This window comes from Enhydra lutris, unplaced genomic scaffold, assembly GCF_002288905.1.
Source record: "Enhydra lutris kenyoni isolate GAN:26980312 unplaced genomic scaffold, ASM228890v2 scaffoldscaffold27, whole genome shotgun sequence".
NCBI lineage: Eukaryota > Metazoa > Chordata > Mammalia > Carnivora > Mustelidae > Enhydra > Enhydra lutris.
The window spans coordinates 2,094,068-2,105,202 of NW_019154111.1; the positions used below are offsets into that span (position 1 = coordinate 2,094,068).

The 11,135-nt window shown below is 41.5% G+C and overlaps 1 gene segment (V, D, J or C); it reads right to left on the minus strand.

The window, feature by feature from the left end:
• Positions 1-8,866, minus strand: part of LOC111151950 — an 83,723-nt gene extending 74,857 nt beyond the window's left edge. The window contains 2 exon segments of the C gene segment in view: positions 8,210-8,504; positions 8,836-8,866. Of these exon segments, the coding sequence occupies positions 8,210-8,504; positions 8,836-8,866 (326 nt within the window).
• Positions 8,867-11,135: the final 2,269 nt, after the last annotated feature.

The window sequence follows — 11,135 nt, forward strand, 5'->3', positions numbered from 1 at the left end:
TTCCCCTTTCTTGGATTTCTTTCCCCATCAGCTGTTTTAAACATCCCTTTCTGCTCACCTGAAGTTGCTGTCTACAAATTCTCCCTTTTCTGGTTTATGCTCCTCTGCACTGCAATTCTGTTAGTTCCCACCTCCCTAACACACCACGTATTTCCTGAGCTTCATCCATGATGCGTTTGTGTTCTAAGAAAATCTAACATTCAGCACTGTGGCTTTGCTACTGGCACACATATACAGAGCTGAGTCCCCTGGTTCAGTGGACTTGATTTCCAGGGTGCAGGGTGAGTCCTTGGGGCATTTAGCTGAAAATTGATTATCGAACCCTTCTATTTTATCAACAATATCATCATTCTGTAAGTAAACCAAAAACTTGAACTCTTCTTCCAGCTTTCGATGATACCAAAAAACATAACTATGTCCTTTTATAGGGGCGCAATCCATCTTTGCTTTCTATCCTTTCCCTTTGACCAGGTGTCCAGGAGTCTGGGTGACCTTAGGGTCCAGGGAGCCTGTGAAGGGAAGAGACAGAAACTGGAGAAAAAGTCCAGGAGGCAGCCTGATAATGCAGTCACAGGAGACGGTGGTGAAACTGGCATCCAGCAAGTTCATAGCAAAAGCTTACCTGCTCCCCAGGAAAAAAGGGCCATACAGCAGAGAAGTCTGAAGAACATGCTTGGCCCGGAGGAGAAAAAGCGGTGGCAAGTGGCCTTTTCTGTCAGGCTCCCCAGTCCCCATCAGCAACCTCCTCATGACGTGATCACTTGACATTGCTTTCATAGTCACTATGCGTGTGAGAAGAAAACATTTCATAGAATGTGGGAGGGCGGGGAGAGTTGGTGTAAACCACCAGGAGTTTCAACCTGCTCTTGTTTTCTTCTTCCCAGATGCTGCTCTTTTGCTGTCTTTTATAAAGTCACTTACACTTCCTTATTCATCTCTTGGCTTTTTCACTTATCAGTCTGCCTTCTCCCCTTCTCCCTTCCATCTCAGGCCACGAATCATACGGCTTGGTGTTTATCAATCATCATTTTGCCACACTTAAAAAATCTCAGAGCAGTTGCTTTATTTTAAAAACTGCTGAACTATACAATTCACTATTTATGACAAAGGCACAATGCATTTGGGGAAACAAGAGAATGACTACTGTTGCCCCAAGCAATCAGCTGAGGAGATGGGTTATGACGGAGAGTTTAAGCCTCTGTGTTATTCTTTCAGATGTCATTTTCCAAGTATCAATTGTCCTGAGGTTTTTATTTTTATTCCCCAGCTTTTTATTATAGTTGTAGTACGTAAGTATAATCTATGAATCATAGGTTATTTAATGTTGTATGTCTTTGAAATTTATCTAAAGGGGATCGTTTTGTTCATTTTTTTTCTGTGAAACGTTCTTTTTTTTCATGCAACATTATGTCTGTGATATTAATTCATGTTGAAGCATATGACTTTAGATAATTCATTTTCACTACTATGTAGCCTTTCATTCTATTTATTCACTAAAGCTTATCCATTCTTGAGCCAGTGTTTTTCCCCTAGGTTTTTAATGCTACTACAAACGGTACTGCCTTCTTGTACATTTTCTGCATATCTAGGGGCAAGATTTCCTCTATACCTGGGATTGAGAAGTTTGAGCCTAAGGATCTCCATATCAACTTTATATAATGTGGCAAGATGCTTTCTAGATTAGTTCAGCCAAATAAATTGTCCCATCAGCACTTCATGAGTGTTTTCAAATGCTCCACCTCTAAGACCCAAAGAATAGTTAGTATTCATTTAATTTTGTCAGGTTAAAATGTATCTCACTGCAGTTTTGGTTTGAATTTTTCTGATTGCTAAGGAGGGTGAACATAATTTTCATGTTGTGAGTCTACTAGTGTTTTCTACAAATGGTCCTTTGCCCATATTTCTTTTTGCTTGACTAATTATTATTTATTTGTAACAGTTCTTTGTGTATTCTAGAAACCAAACCTTTTGTCAGTAACATGTGTCATTAATATCTCTTTAATCTGTGGCTTGTGTTTTCGTCTCTTTGTGATTTCTTTTTGTTGTTGAATTTGTGAATTTAGTGGAGTTCATTGTTCTTTTATTTTGGATATGCATTTTTTAAAAATATTTTTATTTATTTATTTGACAAAGAGAGATCACAAGTAGGCAGAGAGGCAGGCAGAGAGAGAGACAGGGAAGCAAGCTCCCTGCTGAGCAGAGAGCCCGATGCAGGGCTCCATCCAGGACCCTGAGATCATGACCTGAGCCGAAGACAGAAACTTTAACCCACTGAGCCACCCAGGCACCCTTGGGTATGCATTTTTAAATTTTTTATAAAATATGCCCCCATAGCATAATTTCACAAAGATACACTCCCATGTTATTTACCAAAACGATGAACATTTAGAATTTTTCTTTGAAGTGTTTAATCCATGCAGAATTTATTTTTGTTTATGCTGTGAGGAAGGGTTTCAATTCACCTTTCCTTCTATGGATAACCACTTAGAGCGCAATAACGTACTGTATATTCCGTCATTCCCTTATGCACTGTCATATATTAAGCACCTTATATGCATGGGGTTATTTTTAATGTTAGTATTATTTTCCATTTGTCTCTTTATTTATGCCTTTTCTATTACCTTAAGTTATAAAATAATTGCATGATTTGTAGGCCAATTTTAATTAGTGCTGCATTGAATACACAGATGATATTGCAGAAACAGGAATACTCTTACTTTTGGGTTTACTTATTCATTTTCATGGTATGTATCTCCACTTATTTCAGATTTTTACATTGTCTACTTTTAAAATTTAAAAAAAATGTATTAAGGTGTTGCTATTTTTTTTAAAGATTTTATTTATTTATTTGACAGACAGAGATCACAAGTAGGCAGAGAGGCAGGCAGGGGGGGGGGGAAGCAGGCTCCCCGCAGAGCAGAGAGCCTGATGTGGGCTCAATCCCAGGACCCTGGGATCATTACCTGAGCCGAAGGCAGAGGCTTTAACCCACTGAGCCACCCAGGTGCCCCAAGGTGTTGCTATTAATAGATTTGTTCTCTACTGTTTTACATCTTATATTACTATTTATAAATGGTCTCTCTTAAAAAAAATATAGCTTTTAACTGTCACTAGTAGGTGGAAAAAACTGATTTTTTATACTTATTTTGAATTCAGAAAACTGAAAACTTATTAGATTTTATTATTACTAATACAATGATTCTTTAGATTCCTTTAGGTCTTTCTTTTTTTCTTTGAGAGACAAAGAGAGAGAGTGGGGTGAGGGGGTGGTAGAGAGAGAATCTTAAACAGATTCCACACTGGGTGTGGAGCCTGATGCTGGACTTGATCTTATGACCATGAGATCATGACCTGAGTCAAAATCAAGAGTCATGGTGAGTGCTGTGAAGTGTGTAAACCTGGCGATTCACAGACCTGTACCCCTGGGGCTAATGATACATTATATGTTTATAAAAAAATAAAAGAAAATTAAAAAAAAATCGAGAGTCAGACACTTAACCAACTGAGCCACCCAATCGATTGCCTCTGAGTCTTCCATTAAACTCGTCATCTGTCGATAACCACCTTTTCCTCTTCCTTTCTCATTCTCACTCTATTTTTCTTATTCCATTGGCTGGAGATTCAGCACAACATTGAACAGAAATGATGATGGCATTTATTCGCTTACTTACCAATTATGTGTGCTTTGGACAACTATAGGAACTGGGTATGTGGTAAATACTATTGGATCCCACTATTTCAAGGGTCTATCAGCATTCCGAGATATCTGCAAGTCATTCTCCCAGCCAGCAGCTAAATAGCTCACAGGGTATGTAACCACCTCCCAGAACAAGGAGGGTCTACGCTTGCTCTTTTGCACCAGAGGTGTTTTATAGAAAGACCCACATCACCTCCTAATGGTTAAAGGGGCAAATTCACCAGCTGCCCTCTGATAACTGCCATCCCCTGCCTTGGAGGTGAGTGGGGGTTGCCAGTCCCACATTGTGAAGGAGTAGCCAGGCACCTTGTATCAGAGCCAGATGGGAAAACAATCAGCTCTCAGTGTGGTATGTGACTCCACATCACATAGAATTGCTACTAGTATTTGTTACACATTTGCTCAGTTATTAACCTAATATTGTTGGATGGTGTGTCAGTATAATTTGCCTTCTCAAGTTCAAGTGTGCTTCTCAAATTTCTCTCCTAGATTCTCTGCTCTTCTCTTGCTATGTCCCATTGAGGGATCATATGCTCTTTCATTCTTCCAGTTATGCTGAATGTCTTGACTTTTCGGTTCTCTCTGGTCTCACCTTGTACTCGCCAGTTTCTTCCCTCTTTGCTCATGCCACCTTATTAACTACCCCTTTCATTAAACACACCAATTTCTTTCCTGCCTGAGAAATGTTGCACTGGATCTTTGGGCCATGCCTGTTGGTTCATTATTGCCAGTCCCACATAATTAACTCCAGTTCGTCTTTAAGATGCCATCTTAAACATGACTTCCTCTAAGAACCTGCTCTCTGTTAGGTCTCCCTGTGTCATAGACAGAGGCAGCTGCCTCCACACCATACCCGGCCCACACAATACCCTACAAGTGGAACTACATCAGGCTATCCATGTAGCCTGATGGATACAAGGGCAGAGACCATTTTCCCCCGTGACTTTGAAACTTTAACAGAGACCTAGAGACCAAAGGTAGTGGTTGCTGAGGCTTTTTTTTTTTTTTTTTTTTTTTTGCCTATCTTTCAGAAAGAAGATGTATGAGCTCCCGTTGCTTAGGAACACAGGGCTAAGGTTTCTGTTCTCATTAAACTGGTCAGTTGTCTCTTTTCTCTTCCCTCTGAGCTCATCTGGCATCCAGGCAACCAATTCCCTTTAACATGCAAGATAATGTTTTAGAGGCCTTTTCCTCCTGTATCAGATTTACTTTCTTTTTATTTATTTTTTAACAGCTTTATTGAGATACAACTGATGGATGAAATCTGCACATATTTGATGTATAGAGTTTAATGAGTTATAGAGTTTAATGAGTTTGGGGACAGGCACACACCCATGAAACCAACACCACAGTCAAACTAATAGACATACTTCTCGCCTCCAAAAATTTTCTTCTGTCCCTTCATTTTGTTTTTTGTTTTTGTTTTTGGTTTTGGTTTTGTGGCAGGGACACTTAACATGAGACCTATCTTCTTCTTTTTTTTTCTTTTTAAAGATTTTATTTATTTATTTGACAGAGATCACAGGTAGGCAGAGGCAGCCAGAGAGAGAGGAAGGGAAGCAGGCTCCCTGCTGAGCAGAGAGCCCGATGCAGGACTCGATCCCAGGACCCCAGGATCATGACCTGAGCCGAAGGCAGAGGCTTTAACCCACTAAGCCACCCAGATGCCCCATGAGACCTATCTTCTTAACAAAATCTGAAGTGCACAGTACAGTATTGTTAACTGTGGCTACCACGTTTTACCACTCTGATGTTTGGCAGATCTCAAGCAAGTCTTTATCTTGCATAACTGAACCTTATATCAGTCCAAGTCCCTATTTCCTTCTTCTCATAGACCTTGGCACTCACCATTTTACTTTCTGCTTCTATGACTTTGACTCCTTTGGCTACTTCATGGAACTGGGATCATGTTTAATTTGTGTCTCTCTGACTGGCTTATTTCACTTAGCATGTTTTCCGGCTTCATCCATGTTGTTGCAAATGGCAAGATTTCCTATAATAGTGTCCTATTATATGTATAGACCACATTTTCTTTATTCATTTACCTACTGATGTTCATTTGAGTTGCTTCCATATTTTTGCTGTTATGAATAATACTGCAACAAACAGGGGAGTGCAGATATCTCTTCAAGATCCCGGTTTCAATTCTTTTAGACATATACCCAGAAGTGGGATTGCTGGGTGGTAGTTCTATTTTTTTTTAAATTTTTTTGTGGAACCTCCATATTGTTTTCCATAGCAGCTACACCACCCATTGGGTACAAGGGTTCCGATTTCTTTGCATCCTCCCCAATATATATCTTTTGTTTCTTTACTAATAGTCTTGTGAAGTGATAGCTTATTTTGGTTTTGATTTGCATTTCCTGATGATGCGTGGTCTCAAGCACATTTCCATATAACTGTTGTCCATTTACATGTCTTCTTTCCATGAAATGTTTATTCAAATCCTTTGGTAATTTTTAAATTAGGTTATTATTTCTACTTGGTATTGAGTTGTGCGAGTTTCTTACATATTCTTAGATATTAACATCTTATCAGGTATGTGGTTTGCAAATACTTTCTCCAATTCCATACAAAGCTACAATAATTAAAGAGTATGGTACCAGCATAAAAACAGACATATAGACCAGTGGAACAGAATAGAGAACCCAGAAATAAACCCAGGTATACATGGTTAACTGACCTTCCAGAAGGGTGCCTCAAGGGGAAAGGCCAGTCTCTCCAATAAATGGTGTTGGGAAAACTGGAGAGCCACATGCAAATGAATGAAAATGGACGCCATCTTGTGCCATTCATGAAACTCAACTTAGAATTAATCAAAACTTAAACTTAAAAAGACCTGAAACAATAAAGCACTGATAACAAAAACGAAAATAAACAAGTGGGACTACATCAGAATAAAATGTTTGCTTTCCTTTTAAACAGTGAATTGGAAGTTTTATGCCACTAAGAAACTTAAAACTGCCTAAGAGATTTTCTACTGACCTTTCAGCTTCTACCGAAGACATAGTAACGTTCACTTGGAGCTTCTCCTGGCTTCAGCCCTCTGCTTGTAAGAGGGAATATTTCAAAAGCCTGAGCCATCTCTGCCTCCACCTCTTTGAGGATAGTGAACCCAGAGGGTTTACTCACAATCAAGTATCTGCTTCAAAGGTAGATGTTACTTTGATTGTTTTCATGAACATTTCTGGAGCAAGGAAAAATGACAAAGATGGCATCTAATCATAATGTCATTAGTTATTTGAAGTGGTTTTATTTTATGACTCTGTTCTTTCATGGGACTACAAATCATTCCCTCAAAAAATAATTTGGATTGAGATCTTTCAAAGGATCTTGTAAAACATTTTTTGACCTATATTTTGTTATAAGGAGAAAATAACATCTCTGGTTAAAAGGACACACGGATCTTGATATAAGGTATTTAGGAATAATACTCAATGTTTTTTCTTATATCTTCTCTTTTATTATTATTATTTTTTAAAAAGATTTTTATTTATTTATTTGACAGACAGAGATCAAAAGTAGGCAGAGAGGCAGGCAGAGAGAGAGGTAGAGCAGGCTCCCCGCGGAGCAGAGAGCCCAATGCGGGGCTCGTGGGATCATGACCCGAGCCGAAGGCAGACGCTTTAACCCGCTGAGCCACCTAGGCGCCTCTCTTATACCTTTTCTTAAAAGGAGGATAATCATTAAATACATAATATCAGGGGCTTCAAATTCTCAAGGGAATATTTGATCAAGAGTCACCTAAATTAGCCAGAATCCATTGTTGTTAGAGAAAACAAAAGAAACTTAATTGATTTTGAAAAACAGTACCAGAGAGTCGAGGCACTCAGATTTTAGAGAGTATTTTAAATTGACTGTTGGTCAGTCCGAAGTAGTCAGATGGCTTTCCATATTCTAGAATGGAAAAACTTCTGCAGGGTAGGAGGTTGTGACGGCACCAAGCCAACACTCACCATGGCTGCCTGAGTTAGGGTAAGTACCATGGCAACTGGGTTGAGACTCCTGTAAGCTAGTCCTGAAAATTACGTTTGTGCAACACTGAATTACAGTTCCAGCGGACTCACAGCCTTTGCAGATCTCTCCCGTGTGAAGTAAGAAATGACACGCAGAATGGGCATATCCAAGCATATGGGGGACTTAAAGGACATGACTTCTTAGGAACCTGTGGAATTCTCCCCATGACCTATGTGTGTGTGTTGGGCAGTCAGGAAAAAAAAACTAGAATTTATCATTTATCATGATATTTTCATGTCAATTTGCCACTTCTTAGGGCCCCCTCCATTCCCATCTTGCTGGTTTTCAAACACTCTACCTCTTCCACACTCTGTATTCAGGTGTTCTCTTTCTCTCTCTTTCTCACACACACACACAGATGTCTCAGTCTGTGGTTTTTCCCTCCCCACACCTCCCTCCACGGGGCTCCAAGGGTTGGGTAAGGTGGGGCCGAGGGGGCTGTTTCCAGGTTCTTGTCTGGGTCTCCGATCCGGGCCCAGCGCTGTGCCACTAGGCCCCGCAGAGGTAGAGGCTGCTGTCCGCAGGACTCGCACTCGTCACCGTCAGAGAGAAAAATGTGAGGTTTGGATGGCTAATAGGAAACTTGGCCTCGGGAAATCTGGCTCGTGCGTGGTGCTGGAGCCCAGGTTTGAAGTCGCCATCAGCGTGAGGCCCTGCTTCGGGAGCTGACGGTACCAAAACACGGTCTGGGCCTGCAAGTCCACGGCTCGGCACTCGATCTGCACGGAGGCGCCGCTCTTGCAGATCGCGGTGCTTGGATCCTGGGAGACCCGAGCACCCAGCCCGGAGCCTGCCAAAACAGAGGTCAAGACGGTGACCGAGGCCAGAGGACCCTCGGACGCCACCCCGGGAGGCCAACTCACAGCCACACGCCCTTGCCTTCCGCCCAGCTCCCAGGGATCCCTGCTCCTCCGTGAAATCTGCCTGCTAGATACCCTCCGGCCGTAACCCCGCATCTGCCCTGACTGGGGACGCCTCACCCTACCCTTTGGACCTCCAGGGAGCGAGCACGTCCCTCCTCATTGTGGGCAGCACAAAAAAATCCACAGTCTCCGGCCCCCACTCCACGCAAGCCAATGCACACACACACGCCCCAACTCCTCAGATAACACGGTTCATACTGGGCCCCAGGAGCAGCAGGAGCAGCAGCATGTCAGGTGTTGGCCTCCTACCGCGCCTCGCTCAGGATCCCGCTCTTCCTTCTGCCCTTCTCCGCGGCTGGGAGGACGGACCACCGCTTGCGTAATCCTGACAGTGCTCCCGACCGCCCCCTGGTGGTGATTTTTTTGGCCAGTGGTGCGGAATCATCACTGTTTATCAAAGAGCCACGGATGCAGGACAGAAAAGGGCCTCAGAGGTTCTAATTCTACTTTTTTTTTTTATTTTTTTAAATTTTATTTTTTATAAACATATAATATGTTTTTATCCCCAGGGGTACAGGTCTGTGAATCGCCAGGTTTACACACTTCACAGCACTCACCATAGCACATACCCTCCCCAATGTCCATAACCCCCCCCACCAACCCCCCTCCCCCCATCAACCCTCAGTTTGTTTTGTGAGATTAAGAGTCACTTATGGTTTGTCTCCCTCCCAATCCCATCTTGTTTCATTTACTCTTCTCCTAACCCCTTAACCCCCCATGTTGCATCTCCTCTCCCTCTTATCAGGGAAATCATATGATAGTTGTCTTTCTCCGATTGACTTATTTCGCTAAGCATGATAACTCTAATTCTACTCTTAACCCTATAGAACATGCACTAAGACTCAGATCATTGAAATGATTTAAACAAGTTTCTTAGCTTTATTCAAGAAAAAGGTTATATATTTGTGTAGCCAATGGAATTATAGCCAGTCCTTTACTTCTGTAACATGTATCAGAGTAAGAGACAAGTTATGAGTTGGGAGCATGTGAACCTAAGAAATCCTAGGCTCTAAGTTCAATGTGTCTTCATACTGATAAAGACGATGTCTCATCTTCTAAATGAAATATGTATTTCGCGACTATCTCATGCCAGTCTCCCTCATCTTGATGGACTTAATACTAAGCATAGCTATTTATCATAGTCTGTATATCTCTGCGTGAGTCACTGTGGAAGCTAGGAGCTCTTTCATTAAGATACAGGTCATAAGCCAAGTACTGGCCAGTGGCAATAGGTTCTAGGAGATTTGGGGGATTATTTAGCTTTGAACATGCTGGAATATTTATTTAAATGGCTCACGCTCAGAAATGTATAGCAGTTTCAAAGAGGCTGAAGAGTTTTCTCCAAAGCATTATACTTCATTTTTATAACAACCTCCCTGTTGTGCTTCATTCGTATTTAGTTCTTTATGTCTGGAGTGAGTAACGGAGCAAGGTGAGATTGGACCTGATCCATCAAATTATGTTTGTACTATAGTGACATAGATTTTTATCATAGCAAATATAATATTGTGTACTAAATATTACCATATGCACAATACAGATATGTGTATCCAAGGGCATCTGATATGTTCCTGTGACTGTATTTTTTTCATGGTGGGGGAAGACCACGTTATGACAAGGTCACTTCCCACCACAACTCTATTTTTCCTCTGCCAAGAGTAGGTGAATGTGCCTGCAACATATCACTTCTCCACAACATGATGACGTATATGGGATGAAGTGTCTGGCAGTTCCTGGATCAGAAGAAAATCTTTCTACTTTTTCTGTGGACAACCAGCCATTTTATGTATACACACACACACACACACACATATTATATATCCACCTACAGTGTTTCATATTCATTGTCAACTTAACTAAGGAAGAATTACATTTCTTAGAACTTTCTTTGTGGTATAGCTCTCGATTAGAATTGGTCTCAAGAAAAATTTTGCACATGAAGCAGGTGTCATTCTGCTCTGAAGTCATCATTGGTCTAAGGAGGTGAGGGATGAGATCAGTAGCACCAATTTATTATATAATGGTAGCTACTCCTCAGAGATGGCACCCGGATGAACCACCATACTTCCTAGCATTCACAGTCCTACAAGGATCGGGGCTGACTTGAATGTGATGGAAGGGGCACTGTATGATTTTCATACGTGGCCTTGCACATTCCAGCTGGGTCTCTTGAATGCTCACTCTTGGGGAAGCCAGCCAGTATGTAATAATTTGAACTACTCTGAGGCCACCATGCTGCGAGGAAACCCACCTAACCACATGGAAGGTTTATGTGGAGAAGGACATGCGGGGCTGGTCTGCAGATGTGCTGGTCATCCCAGGTGAGGCATCAGATACATGTATAAAGAAGTCACCTTGGATGTCCAGCCCAGTTGAACCTTCAGATATCTCCAGGTTTGGCGACTACCTATCTGTCATTACATGAGAGACCCCAAGCAGGAAATGCCTACTAACTGCCCATTCAACCCACAGAACCATGAGAGAGAATACATTTTTAT